The 20,205-nt window shown below is 60.5% G+C and overlaps 2 protein-coding genes across 2 annotated transcripts; one reads left to right on the forward strand and one right to left on the reverse strand.

Annotated features, from left to right (window-relative positions):
• Positions 1-3,276: 3,276 nt before the first annotated feature.
• On the reverse strand, positions 3,277-14,459 carry Klf16 (KLF transcription factor 16). The gene is made up of 2 exons (XM_078033039.1): positions 13,833-14,459; positions 3,277-5,535 (listed from the first exon to the last, which is right to left on the reverse strand). Exons 1-2 carry the CDS (start codon positions 14,281-14,283, stop codon positions 5,234-5,236), a joined length of 753 nt encoding a protein of 250 aa, XP_077889165.1. The 5' UTR covers positions 14,284-14,459; the 3' UTR covers positions 3,277-5,233.
• LOC144370692 (uncharacterized) lies at positions 14,282-18,669 on the forward strand. The gene is made up of 4 exons (XM_078031495.1): positions 14,282-14,296; positions 14,572-15,228; positions 15,867-15,974; positions 16,371-18,669. Exons 1-4 carry the CDS (start codon positions 14,282-14,284, stop codon positions 16,617-16,619), a joined length of 1,029 nt encoding a protein of 342 aa, XP_077887621.1. The 3' UTR covers positions 16,620-18,669.
• The last annotated feature ends 1,536 nt before the right edge of the window (positions 18,670-20,205 follow it).

Here is a 20,205-nt window from a genome sequence, read left to right on the forward strand (position 1 = left end):
GTTCAGGAAACACTGGGTACCACCGACTGTAAACCAGGCCTTGCAGCAGAACCAGGCGTGACAGGGAGACTCAGGCCCCTGGGTTAAGCCCACATCTTCATGGGAGTTTGCAAGAACAGCCGGGTGCATTGTGGTGGGATTGTCAAATGGACCTCGAGGTCATTATGCTCAATGAAATAAGCCAGACAACCTACTGCAGGACTCCACTCACAAGGGTCCCTCGGATCCACAGAGACAGGAAGTCACATGGCGGATGCCAGGGAGAGCATGGGGAGTTAGTGCTGAATGGGGACAGTTTCAATTTAAGAAGTTGAGAAAGTTCTGGAGACAGAGGATGGTTGTGTCTGCACAACAGTGATGCTCTTTAATGCCTTTGAATTGTGCGCTTTAAATAGTTACATTGGGAAAGTTTCTTTCATGTTATAGCATGTGTCAGAGCCTGGTTCCTTTTCATGGCTGAGTAATATTCTGGTGCAGTGGGCCACATTGTGTATCCATTCATCTAAGGATGGGTATTCGTGTAGCTTCTACTTTTCAGCTGTTGTACACAATGCTGCTTTGAACGTTTGTGTACAAGTCTTTGCACGTGTTTTTATTTCTCTTGGATGGATACCTAGGAAAGGCCTCCCTGGGCCACACGTTATCTACATTCACCTTGAGGAAGTGCCATTGTGGAAGTGGCTTCTCATTGTGGTGGTTATTTGTACTTTCCTGTGGTTTAGTGCTGTTGAGCATCCTTTCGCAGGCAGACTGGCCATTTGTATCTCTTCCTTACAAAAATTCCTGTTTAGGGTAAGGGAATTCAGTGAGGAAGTGGTATTTAGACAGAGACCTAGATGGAGGGAAGGGAAGAGCACCCAGAAGATCTGGCAAAGAGTTCCAGGCAGAGGGCACAACCCAGGCCAAGGCCCACACAGGACTGGGCCTGGGGTTTTGGAGGCACTTGTGCTGCAGCAAAGGCAGCGTTAGGAAGGGAGGAGGGGAGGCAGGGAGAGGCTGAGGCAGGTGGGTGGACTTGGTGCACCATGGGGGGGACTTGGGCTTTGACTCCACTGGAGGCCGTTACCAGGGAAAGTTGAAGGCACAGGAGGACCTCACCTGGGTGCTCACAGGCCCTCTGGTGGCTACTGTGGGAAGGACACACTGGAGGCACCACAGAACTTGGGCCGAGGTGCTAACTCTGGTCGAGGTGAGGAACGCTGGGACCAGATCAGATGAATCCCTAAAAGTGGGGAGAGGAGTTGGGGTGTGGCTTGGTGGGAGACGACTTGCCTGGTATATACGAGGCCCTGGGTTCAATTCCCAGTACCACAAAGAAAAAGTGGGGAAAAGTGATGGATTCTGAGTATATTTTGTGGGGTTTTGGTGCTAGGGATCAAGCTCCAAGTATATTTTGAAGATAGAGCACAGGGGAGACTTCAAAGTGGACTAGAGGTGGGCAGTAACAAGAGGTGAGTCCAGGCGGGTGCAGTGGCACACACCTGTCATTACAGCGACTCGGGAGACTTGAGTCGGGAGGATCGCAGGTTTGAGGCCAATCTGGGCAACTCACCAAGACCCTGTCTCAAAATAAAGGGTGGGGGTAGGGGCGGGGTGCTGGGCACAGTGGTGCAGGCTCCTAATCCTAGCAGCTTGGAAGGCTGAGGTGGGAGGATCACAAGTTCAAAGCCAGCCTTAGCAAAAGCCAGGCACTAAGCAGCTCAGTGAGACCCTGACTCTAAAAGAGGGTGGGATGTGGTTCAACCAAAACAAACAAATCGACAAAGGGGCTGGGGTCAGCTGGGGTCCTGGCGGGTCCTGGCGTGTGAGACACAGGGTTCAACACTCAGCACCACACATAAATACATAAAAGAGAGGTCCATGGACAATTAAAAAGTATTTTTTTTTAAAATGGGGGCTAGGGTGCAGCTCACTGATGGAGCACTCATGTAGCCCATGCAGGGACCTGGGTTTCATCCCCAGCACCACAGAAGAACAAAAAGAAAAACGAAAGGCCAGTCCAGAAGGCCCGCGGGTGTGAACATGGGGTTGCCACAGACAACACAGAGTGGGGGACATGGCAGGGCCGGCCGAAGGCCAAGCGGGGGATACCTGTTTGTGTGGGGTTGAGGGAAGGACCAGGCTGGGGCTGGTCAGGGCGTGAGGGTGGACCAGCATGGGTTGGGCCTGGAAGCAGTCCGGTGAGCGGGAATGGAGTACCCAGGAGATGGGGGTAGGAGGGGTCACCCACGTGGGCTAGGGGTCCAGAGGCCTCTCAAGGCCCGTAGCTCCATGGCAGAGTGCGTGCCTAGCATGTGTGAGGCACTGGGTTCGATCCTTAGCACCACATAAAATAAGCAAGTAAAAAGTAAAGGCATTCTGTCCATCTCCAACTATAAGAAAAGAAAAAAGAAGGAACGATGGTGTTTCTGGGCCACGTGGAGGGTCCAAAGCCAGGCGTGCAGCCCCGGCTCCAGGAGCCCAGCCCCTAGGGAGAGGTCCAGCAGGAGCTGGAGGGCTGCGAGGTCCGGGCTGTCTGCAGCACTGGGGACGAGTGAGTAGCAGCCAGGGGAGGCCGTCCTTCAGGGCCGCTGTCCTCCATAAAGGCAAAGAGCCGGCGCAGCGGGCGGGACCCCGGGTACCAAGGAAGGACCCTGCATAAGAGTTAAGGCAAGTGGACGCCAGCTGCGCAGTACCAAGGGTGGTCACCAGGTGGCGGGCCAGCGCCTTGCCTGGGCGGGACTCAGAAGAGGGCAGGTGCGCGGGGGAGGCCAGGGCTCTGAGTCTTTTCCCAGGGAGGGGCTCAAGCTCCCACCGGCTGCTGCTCGGTGCCCACGGGGGCACTAGGCCTCCACCTGGCACCCACCCCCACTTCCCAGTGGGAAGCTGGCAAACAGCAGGCACTCAGTACCTGAGTGGCAGGACGAGCGGCCCCAGGAACCTAGGGGGGGCACGGATGGGGAAGTGGGGCGCTCCTGAGGGGCCTTCCGGGGAGGAGCGTTTCGCCTACGCATTGGGGTGCAGCGCAGGCCCTCACCGCCCCACCAGAGCCGGAAGGGGAAGGGGGCAGGCTGCTGACGCCCCCGGCGGGCGTAGAGTCACCGTGCTCGTTGCTAGGTAACCCGGCGGGCAGGCGGGGGGCGCAGCTGCACCAGGCGTGGGTGACTGCGCAGTGCGCACTGCAGCAGGCCCCCTCCCTGGGCCTCAGGGCTGCGGGGAGCCGCATTGCAAGACCACCACCAAACCCCGCACCAGCAGGGGTCCCTCCAAGGGAACAAACCACAGAAGACTCTGGGGCAGGGTTTAAAAAATGGCTTTAATTCATTAAATACAAGGATGAGGCCAGGCAGGGTGGAGGAGGGGCGCCGCCCACGGAAAGCACTAGTCCCTTGGGGCTCCCCCTCTGCGTCCCCTTCAGAGGCCACACCTAAATGGCTGGAACTGGGTCCCAGAGACCGCTAGCTCCCGGGGTCGGGGTAGCGGGGAGAGCAGGCTGCAGTCTCTGCCTCTAGATACCAGAGAGGGGCCATGGCTTCAGAGGACTTCCCAGCTTCCTGGGTCCTGGAAGCACAGTCCCACCCCTGCAGAGGACAGGCCCTGGGGGAGCTGGTACCAAGCAAGACACATATGACACAAGGAAAAAGGAGTCCCAGCCCCCCCACCCCACCCCAGGGACTAAGGCATCTGACACTGGAGGAGGGTGTGCAAACAGATGCACCTAGCCTGCAAGGACCCTGGGAAGGACTGGGGTGCAGGCTGCACCGGTAGACCCTCCGAGCCCAGCTCCAGAAGGGCATGGTACCCTGCCTCCCACCACCCCTGCCTTCCGCTGCGTCTGGCCTGGAGTTGGAGCCAGGAAGAAGCCAGAGTCACCCAAACTCCAAAGCCCCCAGTCAGGGGACTGGAAGGTCCTGCAGCGCCTCAGGACACGCAGACCCTCTCTAGGTCTGGGGCAGGACCCTGGATCCCTCTCCACTCCAGCATGGAGGTCCTGGGTCCTTCTTCCAAAAGGAAATCCAAACCGCAGTGGGGAGACCCTGGAGAGGCTCTGCCTGGCAGGTTATCCTACCCACCCCACTCACAACCCCTGAGGACATCGGACCACCCACGGGGCCAAACAAGAAAGGGATTGGGGCCTGAAAAAATATTCTATCCGGTCCAAAAAAAACGAGCTATCCCCGCAGGCTGAAGAGCGGGGCCTCCTGCCTCTGGTGTCCGAGCCCAGGGGCCACTCCTTCAGGCACCCAAGAGCAAGAGGGACTTGAGGGCAGAAAGCCCAGGGTCGGACAGAGCACGAGAGCTCCACTACCGGCCTGGGCAATAGCCCACCTGCAGGGCAGGGACCGCTGGCATCTGCCCAGTGGCCAGCAGGGTCCTGTACAAGATTGTCTGTCACACAATGCCACAAAGGCCAAAGCCAGGGCCCCTACCCCAGTGGAAGAAAGAGGTCGGCCCACAGCACCAGCCTCCCCAGACTCTCTCACACACACCCGGGGAGGGGGCCAGCCAGCAGACAGCGGGCATAAATAACCAGCACACACCCCCCACGCTGCCCCCTCCCCAGGGAATGCCGGTTCCTTCCCTACCCCCGGCAGGGCCTGGGTCCCTGTGGAAACCCCAACACCTCCCCCTCCCTGGGGCCTAGGTGCTAGGCTGCCCCTCAGTGGGCAGAACCTATGGACACCTGAGATTGAGTAACCGAGTTGGGGGTGGCCAGGCTGCACCCCCATTTCCCTGAACGTCTCCAATGGCTTTCGGTAGGGTGGGGATAGGGACAGGCAGGAGTTCAAGGGAACCCCTGGTCTGTCTATGGCTCTGTGCACACTTCATCCCAACCTAGAGAGAGTGGCCATCCCCTCGGCCCCTGGTACAAGCCCTGGGCAGGGGAAGCTCCCCTGGGCCCGCCCAGCCTCTCAACCACCACCACTGGGCAAGACAGAGGGTGTCGGGGGTGGGGGAGGGCCTGCGGGCTGCCCACCCGGGGCCCCTACAGAACAGACGGGAAGACAGCTGACAATCATGGCTATATACAGACACCGTCCAGGGCCGACTCCAAGGCTGACCCAGGTCCAGTCTCAGGCCCCTCCTTGCTTTCTTGAGGTGAGCAGGGGGCATCTTCAGGGTCTGCTGGAGGGGGCCTGGGGCTCTGGGTTGTTTCCCACGTGGGCCCCAGAGGGCAGACATGTCCTCCTGTTGCTGGTGTCCAAGCCAGGCCGAGCAGGGGGCCCACGCCCAGGGCGTGTGAGCAAGGGCTCTACAGGCCTGCAGGGGCTGGGCTGGGCGCCGGGCTGGGCGCGGGGCTGCTGGCCAGGCTGCAGGGCAGCGAGTTGCTGGGCGAGGTGCTGCGGGTGCCTGGGCGACGGAGAAGCTCCGGGCGGAAGCCAGGGTGGCGGCGGGCGTGCTTGGTCAGGTGGTCACTCCGGGTGAAGCGCTTGGTACACAGGGGGCAGGGGAAGCGCTTCTCACCTGTGTGTGTCCGGTGGTGGCGGGCCAGCTCATCGGAGCGGGCAAACTTCTTGTCACAGCCGGGCCAGTCGCAGGCAAAGGGGCGTTCACCTGGACAGAGGGCAGAGAGCAGTCAGGGGGAGGCAGGAAGCTTCCACAAACTCAAAGGTGCAACCAGCCCGGCATTTCTCAGCCCCTGCTCCAAGAGGCTGTGTTCAGATGCCAACGTGCAATGAGCAAATGGGGCACAGCTCAGTGGCAGAGCCCGGCACATGCCAGGGCCTGGGCTCCGCCCCCAGCACCACCAAAAGGAAGAAAATAAGACAGCACTAGGGGCTGGGGATGTGGCTCAAGCGGTAGCACGATCGACTGGCATGCGTGCGGCCCGGGTTCGATCCTCAGCACCACATACAACAAAGATGTTGTGTCCACCGAGAACTAAAAAATAAATATTAAAAATTCTCTCTCTCTCTCTCCCTCTCTCTTGAAAAAAAAAAAAAAGACAGCACTAAAGTCACCCCACCCACCCCGGGGTCCATCAGGAACCCGCCACGAATCCCTTCCTTCTCTAGGTCCTAGAAACTCCGATAAAGAATGGTACCGGAACCTGGAGAAACCTGAGGATACAGTGTCCCCAGGTCTGCTGTTCCTCCCCCTCCCAAGATGGGACAACATCCTTAGGAAGGATCAAAGGTCACCTAGCTTTAGGCTTTCTTCCGACTTGGAACCAGCAAGGTGGTTTGGGGAGTGGCTCCAAATGCAACCACTCCACTCCCTCCCTGGAGGATTCTACCCCAACCCCAGTCCACCCTACCCCAGAGCCTCCCCGGGGTCAGAGATCCCAACCAAGCCCCTCCTCTTTCAAATGACCATCCGGTTGCAAAGAAGGGTGCAGTTTGGGCAAGTTCCCACCCAGAAGCCCCTGCACTGACCACTGTGTCCCCTCTCTGGACCAAGAACTTGTGAAGGGCCCCACCCACGCACTCCCAGAGCCACCTGTAGCCTCCGACAATCAGGCTCTGCCAGTCACAGAGGCTCGTCTCAGCCTCTGTCTCCTGAGCCCCTGACGCAGGGTAGCAGCCAGGATGGAGCTCTCAGAGAATGACCAGCCAGAATGGTCACCATGTAGATAAGGGCCCAGGGCTCAAGGGCGGGGCCTCTGGGAAGGGGCAGGGCTGCAGCTGGCCTGCCCCCCCCCTGTCCCCTGAAAGACAGATGGTGCTGGGCAGGGGCAGGCACTTCCTCTGCAAATCCCTCCCACCACTTGGCCAGCCTCGCCCATCCTTCCTGGAACCTGGGACCAGGCCTGGCCGTCCCTCCACTTTGTCCAGAACTGGGCCCACCGACACCCCATGTAACCCGGCCTTCAGCACACAGCACACGGCAACCCAGCACACAGGGACCTCCAAGGACTGGGGGAGGGACAAGCCAGTGCCACTGAGATTCAGCGTCCACCCAGACCCCAAGGGCCTTGGACCAGCTCTGGCACTCGGAGCCAGACACACCCCAAGAATGCCCGTTTGGTCACGCGCAGGGCACCCAGAAGGCTGGGGTTCCTGTGTGCTCTCCTGCACCACTGAGCTCGACCTCCAGCACCCAACCCCCACTGCTAAGGACAGGCTCTGGCCAAGTTGCCCAAGCTGGTCTCGAATTTGCAATTCCCCAATTCCCCAGCAGTAGCCTCCTGGGTGCCTGGCTGCTCAGGGGTTTTGAAGGGTGGGGTGCACAGGGAAAGAGCTGGGCATGTTTGCGTGGGAATCTTCAAATGTGTGAGGCCCCTTGTGACACTGGATCGAGCCCCAAGTGGGAAAAAGGGAGATGAAGCACCAGGTACCCTAGTGACACTGAGGTCTAGCCTTAGGGAAAGGACCTCACGGCCAGGGTGGCAGTCCTGGAGCGGGGACTGCATGGATCCAGGATGAGGGAACATGCCCACCGGCTGGGAGACGCTGGGAAAGAGGTGCAGAACTCGACAGAAAGGGGTCCTTCAGCCAGGGACAGGGAAAAGCCCCCAGACAGAGCCAGGTATGGGGGGATACGGAGGTGACTGGGAACCAGCAGGAGGGACACCAGGATGACTGGTGACATCTCTGGTCTAAGCAGCTCAAGGGCTGCTCTAGGGAGAGGACTGAGGAAGAGGTGGAGAAATGGTAGGGGCTGGGCTGCCAAGAAGCACCTGCCATCACCCCACCAGGAAGGCATCCAAAGAAAACCCCCTTCTCTAGCCACCCTCCTTCCTGCTACACACCCACACCCCTGCACACAGACCACGGGTCAAAGCCAGCAGACACCCTTCAGGGAAGCTTCTTAACAGGTACCTCGGGAGGAGCCAAAGGTCCAGAAGGCTGTGACCCCAAGCAGCTGTGGGATCGGAGCTGGAGGCAGGGAGCAATTGTTCCCCAAGACCACCAGATCCCCAACTCCCTGGGGGGCTGCCCCCCATAACCCACGTCTCCCTCTCAATAGGACCCAGAAGCCCTCAACAGCCTGGAAAGAAGCTCCACCCCCAAGTCCCCACGGGGCAGACTGACAGCTCCTAAGGGTCACAGTCCCGGGGAGGGGAGTCTGGTTATGGGCTGTGGGTGATGGCTTTGGCAAAGACCAAGAGATGAAGGGGCCACACTCCTTCCCGGAGGTGAGCCGACCCGTCGCCATCTTGCCTCCCCTAGGGAAGGCCCTAGGGGAGAGGGGAGAGAGGCTCACTTCCCCATTCAGGGCCGCCAGGCTGGTCCCGCCTCCCAGTGGCCCCTCTCCACCCCCAGTTCCACTTTGCAACCAGCAGGTTGTGAGACAGGCGAGTGGTGCCAGCGCCCGCCCGCTGCCGCTGGGAACACAGCTGCCGCACGTAGCTGCTCGGTGGCGGCTGGGACATCAGCAGCCCCAGCCGGCCCCGCTCACGTGGTCCTGCCAGGGAGCGGGGCCGGGCTAGGGTCCCCTCCTGAGCGAGGGCCAACCGCGGGGCAGTTGGGGGTTACGGGCGAGGACACACGTGCGCACGTGGGCGGAGGTATGGGGGTGCGCAGCGTCGGGCACACGGCCGCAATGCCTGGCCCAATCTTACCATCCTTTCTCGGGGGTTAATTTTCGGGGGCAGATGGGGATGGCCCAGAGCTGAGTCCACCAGAACTCCAAGTACAGCCACCTGGCTACTGCGGGCTACCTGATTGGAAGGTGGCCACAGGAGGAAGTGGTGGGTGGGGACCACGCAGGAAAGGCACTGTGGGCGGAGCCAAGGTGGACTTGACCCTCTGACTCTGGCAGGAAGGGTGAGCTCAGGACAGCAGGGCTGCCTGGGTGCCATGCAGGTCAGGAAAACGGGAGGCCAACCTGCCACCCTGCCAAAACAGCTCAGCTGGGAGAGCCTTTAGACAAACGGAGGCGCGGAGGCCAGGGCATCCGGAAAACCTGCGCCAGCCCCTGAGCTGCCTGCGGGAGGGCCTGGGGGTGTCAGTCTGGCTGGGGCTCAGGACGAGGAAATCAGCCAGGGAAACCTCACCTGAGACTGCCGAGTAGAAAGGGGGCATGGCCGGCTGTGCCCACCATGGGGGAGGGACACAGGGGAGGGACAAGGGCACTCCACAGATAGTAGTGGGTGGAGGAGGACCCTTTACACACACCCAGGGAGGGGCAGAGGCTTCCTAAAGGAGGTGGCCCTGAAGAGGTCCTACTGAATCCAACGGAGATTCTGGGAGCCATGGCAGAAAGGCTGGAAAACCAAGGCCAGCCTGTGGGGTGGCACCACCTGCCCCAGGTCTGGAACACCATCTGGTCCCTGATCCCCCTACCCATTCCACTGCTGCAGCCCTCCACCTCCCGAGCCAAAGCTTCCAACCATGTCACAAGCTTCCTCTTTGGAATCACTGTGCTGTTCCTGCCCAAAACATCGGCAGACACATCCCCGGGGTCCTCACTCCCTCCCTCCCCCACATGCCACCTGCCAGCAAACCCACCACCTTCAGAATCCCCAGAGCCCACGTGGCTCTGCCCAGCCCTGCAGCAGCTGCAGCAGCCAGCTCCCCCAGCTGCTCAGCCCTAACTCGAGAGTGAGCATCGAGGTCTCCACCTGGGCTGTGCGCAGAGGGTCCCCTGACTGCTGGTGGCCCCCACCTCCTGTGCCCTTTGTCAGCTTTTCTGTCCCGAGCCTTCTTGTATCTCATGGTGACATCTAGACACCCCACTGTGAGCCAAGGGCAGGGTGCTGTGTGCCCTACTGAGTCCTCAGCAGGACCCGGCATGGGGCCTGTGCAGTCCTAGAGGACCAAGCTCAGGACTCCAGGAGAGCAAGGCACCAATGTGCTCATCCTCTCCGTTACTACGCACACCCCTCCATTTACTTAAAGACACAAGGTCCACCAACAACCCAAGGCCCCTTGTCCCTCCTGGACCACCCAGCCTGTGTGGCCACTTCACACTCAGACTGGTACCTTCCTCTTGGGGCCTGAAGGCGAGGGGGACACACCCCTGCGAGGCTCCCTACCCAGGCGTCCAGCCCCCAAACCGAGGAGGCCAGCCTTGGCTGGTATCACTTACCAACTCCCAGCCCATCTGGGCCACTTTTATCAGGCAGTCTGGGTGGGGGATAGTTATCATCCCCCACAAAGTTGGGGGGCCCTGTTCCTCCCACCAGCTGGGGAGCCTGCAGAGTGGGTGAGGCAGTCTCTGGGCACCCAATGGAGGTGCACCTCAGTGCCCCTGGGCCTGGCACACCCCCTCCCAGAACTGCCAGTCTGCCCCTGTAGGCACTCACAGCTCTGCCTGCGACACGGGCTGCTTTCCTTCTAGGCCCCCATCCCCAGTGCCTCCTCCTGGGGCAGTGTCACACCCTGCTGACACCTCGGGCTTCCCTATCAGAAAACTGAGGTCACCCTAGCCTCCCCCTGCACCCCATCCTCCCTGACCCCAACTGGCAGGTTGGCCCACCTCCCACCCTCCCTCCCAGACCTGCTCCACCCTCAGCCCTTTCCACCCTAATCCCTTCTCCATAAACGGATTTTCCTCTGCCAAGCCAGCCTGCCTCCCCAGCCCCGTCCTTGGGATCAGACAGCCCTTCACCTTGCCTGCCCTGCACCTCCCCACCTCAGAATCCATGCCCAGGCCCAGCCCACTCCTCCCACGGGGGAAACCCAGCCTCCTGCCCCACCCACCCAGGCCAGGCACAGGTCTGAAACCCGCTCCTCTGGGAAGCCTTGTTCTCCACAGCAGCAAAGCTCTCCCTCCCTCCTCGAGGTTTCACAAGTCCTGGGACAAGCTGGCCTGGCAGCACACACCTGTCATCCTACCAATTCAGAGGCTGAAGCTGGAGGATCACAAGTTCGAGGCCAGACCGGGCAAATTAGCAAGACTCTATCTTAAAATAAAAATAAAGAATGAAAAGGGTTGGGAATAGAGCTCAAGGGTTAGGACAGGGACCAGTTTTGTCCCCCAGGGCCTTGCACAGCCTTGGCACACAGCAGACACTCAGTGATACCTTTCAGACTTAGGTAAATTGGGACCTTAGAGAAGAGTGCAACAGGGGGTGACCCTGCAAACCCCTCCAGGGACACTAGTAGTTGCCACAACTGGGATGCTCCTGGCGTGGAATGGGCGGAAGCCAGGGACACTGCTCAGCAGGCTGCAGTGCCCAGAGGGGACCTCTTCCAGGTCTGAGCTCCTCGGCTGGAAAGGGGCCAGACACCCCCAGAGGCACACTGCTGACTGGACTGGGCACTGGGGGCCAGGGCCAGGGGGCTTCTGGGCATGGAGGATGTTCCAAGAGCAAGGAGTCCACAGCACGCCTCTCCTTCCACCCTGCCCCCACCCCATCCCTGGCTCACTCTAGGTATCCACAGCAACGGCATCAACATCTCCCACAGTTTCCAAAGTCCTTCCCCGCCCCACACAGGGGCACTCCACAGGGCTAAGAGCTGTGGGCACAGGGGCTTGTGGTCCAGGCTCTACCCACAGACCAGGTGGGGTACTCTTCTGAGAACAAGATCCTGCTGCTCCTCCTGGCCCCCCTCAGCCCAGGGTCAAATGTGGCAAAGCTGCTGGGGACACAAAACTTCACACTGCCCTTCTTTCTGCCCTGAGAGCTAGGCCAGACTGCTGTCCCCTTAGTGCAGGAGAAAGTCCCCAGGCAGAGTTGGGTAATGACAGGATTCTCCCAGACCACAGCCCTACAGACAGCAGGTGACTAACAACGGCATTCAGGGTGAACCCAGCTGGCCTGAGGACCCAGTAGGCCTTCCTGGCTTCCCCAGCGGACCTAACAGTTGCCTTGACCTCCCTTGAGGACTACAGAAACCAAAGCCCTTTCCATTAAAAGTGGCCCTTGGACGATAACCCCACTGTGGTTCTGGGAGCGGAAGAGACCGTGAATGAGGAGTCATCCAGCATGCAAATGTCCAACCCACTAGAAAGTAAATCAGAGATGCCCGGGCCCAGGACTGTCCTCCTAGCCACCAAACGTTCATTATAAAGGGGGCTTTGTGGTTGGGGGCAGGGACTCGGGATCCACCCAAGGAGGGCACCCTGCCCTCCCCACCATGCAGAGGAGACACAGAGCTGTAGTAAAATGTCCACCTGCATGCCGGCATCCCCACTCGCCTCCAGGCCCCGCTTCTTTCTCATTCCACATAGGATGACCATGCTGACACCCCAGAGCCGGGCTCAGGGGCAGACGCTGCCACAGTGGGAGGTGGCCTGGCCTCCCCTTTGAACCAACCCAGGAAGAAAGATGGCCCAGAAAAAAAACAAACCAAGCCAGTACACTAGTACTCAGAGCCACACCATCAGGAAACACTGAGGTTCTGGAGCAGGACAGGAGGGGGTGTGCAGCCGTGAGTGGAGAAGGCAGGGTTTCCCCAGGGTCCACCTCACCCCACAGGTCAGAACAGCAAACCCACTAGCAAGCAGCCAAGGCACTCTCCAGCTCAGCCGGGCCTGCAGGCATCTCCCTTTCTGCCCCCAGAGTTCCCTGGCCACTTTCACAGCTCCTCCCCAAATGTCTCTCCTGCAGAAATGCATGCCCAACGCACCCTGGAACCTCTCAGCAAAAGGTGGAGACCTCTGGCATTAAATGTAGAGTCCACCCTATATTCTGTCCTGCTAGGCTCCAAGATGGGCAGAGGGTCCTGGCCCCAGGCTATGAGGACGAAACAGAAGGGGGGGGGGAATGTAGAAAACAGGCACTTTCCGTGCCCACTACCCTACTCCCTCCTCCTCTCCAGCCTCCAAGTCCAGCTCCTCACAACCCAAGGGTGGAAGCTTAGTCTCTCCATTTGGTACTGGAAACCCTGCAATGTGTCTGGGGCTTGCCTGCAGAGCCATCTCCAAGACCACCTGTGCTGCAAGGCCCTGGCCAACTCTGTTCCTTCCCTGAGAGGCTGTGGAACAAGTCCCCTCTGGGTGCCGGTACCCCTAAGGGATCCCCACAATAACCCTAAGGAGGCAGCCGGGCATCCTTTACCCAATCCAGAGCAGATAAGTCACCTGCTAAGAGACGGACAGGATGGATGCTCCATCCAAATGCAGCCCCACATCACCACCTTTGCTTCCCCTCTACTTTCTGAAGGAGTGAATACGCCAACGGCCAGACCCCAAAGGGCCACGAAGGCCCACCTTCCATCGCCTACTCCAAACCGCCAGCCCGGTGGGGTCCCAGAGAAGGGCTGGCAGAGAAAAGATGACCAGGGCGCAGATACTATGGGGATTCCCCAGACGCCCAGGGCTGGACTGCTTTGCGCTTCGACCCCGCGCACCTCCGGGGATGCCTCACGAGGTATAGGAAATGGGCCACACGCTGACGAAAAGTGGTGGGATCCCTTCTCCACGCCTCTCCGCTCGAGGCTCAGGCCCCAACCCGCACTCCCGACGCGCCCTCTCCCTCGAAAAAATAGAGAACGGAGGAAAGAAAATGTGCCAGGCACCCCCACCCGGGCCCGGAGCCAGAAACTTAGCCGCCCTCGTGGGAGAATCCGCGCGGCCACCCAGGAGGCAGAGACCCGGATCCTCCTCCCTCTTCACAGATAAGGAAACTGAGGCTGGGGGAGGGGGAGAACCAAGGAGAACCTCGGAACCGGATGCTCCAACCACCTGCCCTCCACCCACATCAGGACGCAAGACAGAAAGGAACTTGAAACGAGACCCAGGGACGGTCAGGCGGAGAGCGATCGCGCCCGCTGACCCCGCCGCGCCGGCGCCCCGCTCTGCCGGAGCCCCGCCACCGCCCTCAGCTCGCCGCCCGACCGCGTGGCCGCCACGCCCCCCGCGGGCCCCACCCACCGAGGCCACGCCCTCCCGGCGGCGCGGCGACGGCCCGGGCGCGCCCCCCTCCCCGCCCCCCACGCGCCACGCAGTTTCGGGGTCCCGGCGGGGGAGGGGGCTTGGGAGGCCACCCCCGCGCGGTTGGGGATCACGTCCGCGCTCACCTGTGTGTGTCCGCAGGTGCGACTTTAAGTGCGAGGACTTGTAGTAGGCTTTGGCGCAGCCCGGGAAGGGACAGCGGTGGCTCTTGGCGGCGGCGGCCGGCGCGGCGCCGGGGGCGCGGCCCGAGGACGGGGAAGAGGCAGCTGAAGACGAGGAGGCGGGCGAGCCACCCCCCGGGGCGGCTCCGGGCCCGCCGCGCAGATCGGCCAGGATGCTGGCGGCCAGCAGGTGGGGCGCCGCGGCACCGCCAGCTCCCGGGCCCGCGGCGGGCGGAGGCGGCGGCCCCGGGGTCCCGGGCGGGGCGGCCTCCCGGCGCGCCGCGCGCACATCCAGGCCGGCAGCCGGGCCCGCGCCCTCGGGGCCGGACCGCCCGCGGTGTACCACGGCGCCGGAGGAGATGGCCATGAGCACGTCGGCGGCGAAATAATCAACGCACGCCACGGCCGCCGACATGCCGGGCAAGGACGTGCGGTGCAGGCGCAGTGGGCTGAGCGGAGGCGGCCGGAGCTGAGCCCGTCCTGCCGGTAGCGGCTGCTCGAGTGCAGGAGGCGGAGGAGGAGGAGGAGGAGGCTCGGCGCGCGCCGCCGCCGCCGCCGCCCGCGCTCGGCCCGCCCCGCCCCGCCTGACGCGCCCTGACGCACCGGAGCCCGCGGGGGCGGCCGAGGCCCGCCCCGCCCGGAGGACGCCCCCTCGGGGCGACACGGCCACGCCCCCCGCCGGGCGCGCCCTCCACCGCCCTAGGAGCCGCGCGCGGGCTCTGGGGGCGGGGCTCAGGTCAGAGAAGCCCGCCCCCTCGGTGCGCCCACTCCTGCGCAGGAGATCGCCGGGGTCTCTAGCCTCGAGGGCGCCCTCTCCGTCCTAGGGCGCGAGACCAGGGAGCCCCGCCCTGTCCAGGCGCACGTCCCGTGCCCTTCCCGGAGAACCCCCTCCACACACCGGGAAGCGAGGCTGGCAAACCCCGCCCGCACTCCGGCACGCCCCTCTCCCCGGAGCGCGCACCGCCCCAAGTCGGAACGCCCCTCCTCCCGGGGCGTGCCACGCCTCCTCCCGGAGCGCGCCACGCCTCCTCGCGGGCGCGCCCACCCCACGCCGGGGCGCGCGGCCGGCGGGAGCCTGCCCCCTCCCCGGACACTTCCACCTTCGTCCTGGGCGCGCCCCCGTTCGCGATGGGGAGGGCTCGGGTCCGCACGTGGCCGCGGTGGGGGTGCGGAAGCAGCCAGCTCCGCCCCCAGGCCACGTGCGCGACCCTTCCCCCGCTTCCCGGTCCAGGAGCCGGGCTTTGACCACGCTCCCGGTCTCCTGTCTCCCAGGTCTCTGAAGTCCTCCATTCGCTGTTCCCAGCGCCCCACAGGCTTTCCCCTGCCTGGGCACCAGGTGTCGCGTGGCAGAGTCCGCGAGGTGGGGAGCCGGGCCGACCCTGCGTGCGTTGGTTCCTGTTTTGCCCTGGGTTCGGGAGTTACTCGTGCGCGGCCCCCTGGGGCTGGGGAGGACCACAGTAGAGAGAAGTAAAGAGAAGGCAGGCGAAGCCGAGAAGGGCAGGCCAGGGTCGAGTTGCCACAACAAGGATCCTCGCCCTGTTGGGTCACAAGGGTCCCAGGCGTCGCTTCCTGGCCCTGGGCTAAGAACCCAGTGACTGGGTCGGGAAAACAGGTCAGCTAATGGAGGCCCCTGGAGGACGTGCAGGCCAGTTACGTAGCAGTGAGGACACTGGGGACACGGATGAGCATGGTCCCCCGAACGTGCAGGCCGCGGGCGCGGGCGGGCGCGCGGAAGTCAGCCAGCAGACTCCCGCCCCTTCCTAACTCCCGCAGGGCGGTGGAGGCCGTGCCGTGGCTGCGGGGGCCCTCCAGGAGGTAATAATGGCCTCCTAGAGCCAGATCCACTGCTGTCGGGTCTCAGAGTTGCTGCCCTAAGCAAGGGGTGGACTGCGACCCTGGCCCCATCTTGGGTCTGTGTCCATCCTGTTCCATCACCCCCCAGCTAGCCACCAGGCTTGGCTAAGCCCTTCTGTTATCTGGCTGGCCACTTCTCCTTAGCTCCTGGCTCCTGGCTTCCTGCATTTGGTGATGCCAACTAGTATCCCTCAGAAGGTTACAGCTGAACCTTCTGGGGTCCCCAGTGGTGCTGTGGCTGGACAGAGGAAGGTAAGGAGAAGAAAGAGTGACGTGGGAGGGTACCGTCTCCCTCCCTGGGGTACCTCCTTCTCATCCCTGGGCATCCAGTGTAGTTGTAGGCCGAGCAGAGTGGACCCCCTGGGCAGGCCTCAGCCCCTCCCGTCTACTGTAATTGGGATGGTGTGCCTGGTGGTCTCTCCCCCAGAGCCCAGGCCAAGCACCTGTGCAGAAAATAGGAGGAAGCAGCCGGGACCCTGCATTCCTTCCACTGACGGTTACTGGTCCAGAGGCGGCCCCACCTGGAGCTTGAACATCACAAGACTGTGCTCCTGAAACCTGAGGACACTCCAGGCCTATGCAGTAGGCAAGGCGGGTCCCTGTCTGGGTATCCCACCTTAGATATTCCCTGCTTCCATCCATCACCAGGATCGAAGCCTGTGGCCATGCCAGCCACGCTGCAGTCAGCAGCCCCGACGGACCACACTCCACCCCAATGACACCCAGATGGCCACGATTTGTACAATGGTAGGGGCCTGCTTTTGTCCAGGGATGGCCCCTACACCCCACTATCACACTGCCGGTGCTGTTACCCTCTCCTGTTGTACAGGTAGAGAGGTCAAAGCTGGAGCACCAAGATGTGGAGCAGCTGCGGGTTCTGGGGACACGCCAGGCTGAGGCCAGGTGCAGTTCTCGGCACTGTGTCAGCCCTGCCTCGCAGACCTCAGCTCCTGCCTATAAGTGGGGTTGCCCCGAGGGGCTCAGGGACAGGTCTCAGCAGGCAGCAGCCAGATGTCACTGGGATGAGGAGAGGACTCCATGCCAGGGCCACACCTGGGAAGATCACAAGGGTCCAGGGGTACAGGTGAGAATAGATGTGAACTGGGGTACACCCACAGCAGATACCCAGGGTCACATATGAGGATGGTGCTATGCCAAGACTGGTCTCCCAAGAGCATAGCGGGGAGGGGAGGATGTAACTGCCCATGGAGAACCTGTGGACCCGATGTGGTGTCAAGGTCACATCACAGGTAATGTGGCACAGGCATGCGGTGTCCCTAATAGGATGTGAGAGAGGCCTCGCCTTTGGGTGTCCTTCCCCAAACCCTTAATCTCAGTCTAATTACGAGAAAGACAAATCCAGTCAGGGAACTTTTGTCACAGCACCTGGTCAGTCAGTCCTCAAGCCGGTCAAGGGAAGTTTCCAGGGCCTCAAAAACCATGACAGAGTTTAAGGCTGAGGACCCATGAAGCTGGGTGGCGCGGGATCCTAGATGGGGCTGAGGACAAATGGGACAGGGTGTGGAGGGAACATCCAGGAATGGGCCTAGGCTAATGTCCACCAGGAGGCAGGCTGGGGCGACAGGCCTCCACGCCACCTCCCCAACCTCTAACCCGAAGGTTACACTAAGCAAATCAAAATGAGAACACGCAAGTATGGGGTGGGCGCCAGCTGCGTCCCCTCCACAGCTCACCCTTCCAGCGCCTCCTGGGGTTTGAACCTGGGGTGCTCACCAGCTGAGCCACATCCCCAGCCCCTTTTCTTTTGTGACACATGGCTTGCCAGCTGCAGAAGATCTCACTGGGTAGTTGACCCAAGCCAGGAACTCTGGAGCTTCCTGCCTCATCCTTCTGAGTTGCTGGCATGACAGAAGTGTGCCATCATGCCAAAAAAAATGTTTTTCCTCCTTGGTACTGGAGACTGAACACAGGCGTGTTGCTACTGAGCTACATTTTAAATTTTGAGACAGGGTCTAACTTGCGTAGGGCCTCGCTAAGTTACTGAGGCTGGCCTCAAACTATAATCCTCTTGCTTCAGCCTCCTGAATCATTGGTATTACAGGCATGTGCCACCAGTTGCATGTTTGTTTTGTGGTACTGAGGACTGAACCCAGGGGCACTGTGTCACTAAGCCACACACTGAGCCCTCCCCTTTTATATATATAATATAATCTTTTAGATGTTGATGAATCTTTTGTTCATTTATTTATATGCAGTGCCAAGAATTGAACCCAGTGCCTCACACATGCCAGGCAAGCACTCCACTACTGGGCCACAACCCCAGCTCCACCCTTAGCCCCTTTTATCTTTAATTTTGAGAAAGGGTCTCGCTAAGTTCCCAGGCTGGCTTTGGGCTTGCAATCCTGCACCTCCGAACAAGGGATCACAGATGTGGCCACCAGGTCCAGCTCCTTCACAGAGCTTTACAAGTATGCTCCTGGCTCTGGGCACAGCTTACCAAGGTGTGACACATGCCATGCCCTTAGACCTTCCTACTGAAGTGCCTAAACATACTCACAAGGAAACCTGTTCAGGCTTGGTACAGTTGCACTGTGTGTAATGAAACAAAGAACAAGTGTCAGCTACTAGATGAAGGGGATGCTGTGCCTACTGGGACACTCAGCAGAACTGCCTGTCCCAGGGGACAGACTCCGGGTCTAGGGAGAGCCCCGCCTGTAGTCCGCTTTCTCTTTGCACCGATCTCTGTGTGTGGAGACTCTTCCCAACCTGTCAGCAGCCCGGGAGCAGTGAGTGGGTGTGAGCGACATGTGAGGAGATGGCAGATCTGCTCCTCAGAAGTACCCCGGCATGGGGCTGGGGATGTGGCTCAGGCGGTAGCGCGCTCGCCTAGCATGCGTGCAGCCCGGGTTCGATCCTCAGCGCCACATACAAACAAAGATGTTGTGTCCGCCGAGAACTAAGAAAAAATAAATAAATGTTAAAATTCTCTCTCTCTCTGTCCCCCTCTCTCTCACTCTCTCTTTAAAAAGAAAAAGAAAAGAAAAAAAAAAGAAGTACCCCAGGCAGTGAGTGCCCAGCCCTGCCACCACTAGCACTTGCAGGCAGGACCCGTCCCCTTCTGCTGTGCCTGCCAGTGAACAGGAGTCCCCACCACCCGTGCAGCTGAGGCACAGTGGGATGAACAGCCTGGGTGCTGAAGGGTTTATTTAAATTACGCACATTTTGTTACATAACAGATAACTTATCCCCATAACCATCTACATTTATCTCTACTCCAACATGAACTCAGTACTTACCACGGTCTGGTAGTGGCCCACGTGCAGGATGGCAAGCAGCTGAAACACCAGGCCTGGTGAGAGGGTACAAGTGGCCACCCTCCTCCATTTGGGGCACATGCTCGCACATGGAGGACAGAAGGTGATGCAGTAGAACACTGCTCAGGAAGCACCAGCCACCCATCAGGCTAGGAGTTCCACAGCAGCAGGAGGGTCCAGCTCTTGCTGGCACATGTTCCCAGCAACTCAAGCCAAATCCAGAGCCCAGACCTCTGGAAAATGGCTCAGGAAGACACCATCCAGGCTGCAGCCAGTTGCAGGGGGTCTTCTCAGCAAGGCTGGGACATGCGGGTGGGGCCTCTGAACCACCACTGGCAGCAGGCCTGTCGCTCCTCCTGGCCCCCCACCCTCCTAAGAACTATCCAGCTATAACAGGGTCAGGTGGACAGGGGTTTGGGGACTTTTCTTTTCCGGGGGTTGGGGGAATGGGGTCTTGCTGTGTTCCCCTGGCTGGTCTATGTCCCGATACTCCTGCCTCAGTCCTCAGGCAGCTGGAAGTTTTTGTTTTTTGTTTTTAGAGAATTTTTTTAATATTTATTTTTCAGTTTTTTGGCGGACACAACATCTTTGTTGGTATGTGGTGCTGAGGATCGTACCCGGGCCGCACGCGTGCCAGGTGAGCGCACTACCGCTTGAGCCACATCCCCAGCCCAGCTGGAAGTTTTTAAGGGCACCACCTAGAGTGGTGCACTTCACAGCTTTGGGATGGGCACACCCTGAGTGACCCTGGCCAGGGCCTTGCCTCAGAACCCCTTTCCTTTTGTATGCACGGACCCTGTCTGTGCCTGCTCTGAACCAGGTTCTGGGGACAGGCAGTATAGAGCTTGCAGATGTGTGTCAAAGTGTTTTTCCCAAGCCACATGTGCTCCTGTGTTCTGGAGTTCTGAAGAGTTCTGGAGGGTTTCTCTCTTGGAGCCAATGGAAGACCACCATGATCTGTGGCAGGAGTTTCAAAATGGGAAGGAGGTAGACCAGAAACTCAGGCTGGCCCCTGGGCCACATGATGCAGGGTGGGGGCCCACCTGGCTGAACCAACACAGTCAACAGGTCAGTCCTGCACCCCAACCCCTGGCCAGCACCTGGACCCAGGTGAACAGACAGACCAGCCCTTCCTGGGGAGCACGCATTCCTGCAACCAGGTTCACAGTGCCCTGAAGGAGGAAGGAGGTGGCACTGCCCCAGAGGCT

The sequence above is a fragment of the Ictidomys tridecemlineatus genome, chromosome 2 (genome assembly GCF_052094955.1).
Source record: "Ictidomys tridecemlineatus isolate mIctTri1 chromosome 2, mIctTri1.hap1, whole genome shotgun sequence".
Lineage (NCBI taxonomy): Eukaryota > Metazoa > Chordata > Mammalia > Rodentia > Sciuridae > Ictidomys > Ictidomys tridecemlineatus.

Bases quoted from the DNA above. Each gene is read 5' to 3' on its own strand.
- LOC144370692 (XM_078031495.1), top strand. The intron at 15,229-15,866 runs GTGGGGAGCCGG...ACTTCTCCTTAG, and splicing joins CGCGTGGCAGAGTCCGCGAG to CTCCTGGCTCCTGGCTTCCT. The intron at 15,975-16,370 runs GTAAGGAGAAGA...ATCCATCACCAG, and splicing joins CTGTGGCTGGACAGAGGAAG to GATCGAAGCCTGTGGCCATG.
- Klf16 (XM_078033039.1), bottom strand. From the start codon at position 14,283: ATGTCGGCGGCCGTGGCGTGCGTTGATTATTTCGCCGCCGACGTGCTC. The intron at 5,536-13,832 runs GTGAGCGCGGAC...CCCTCTGTCCAG, and splicing joins GCACCTGCGGACACACACAG to GTGAACGCCCCTTTGCCTGC.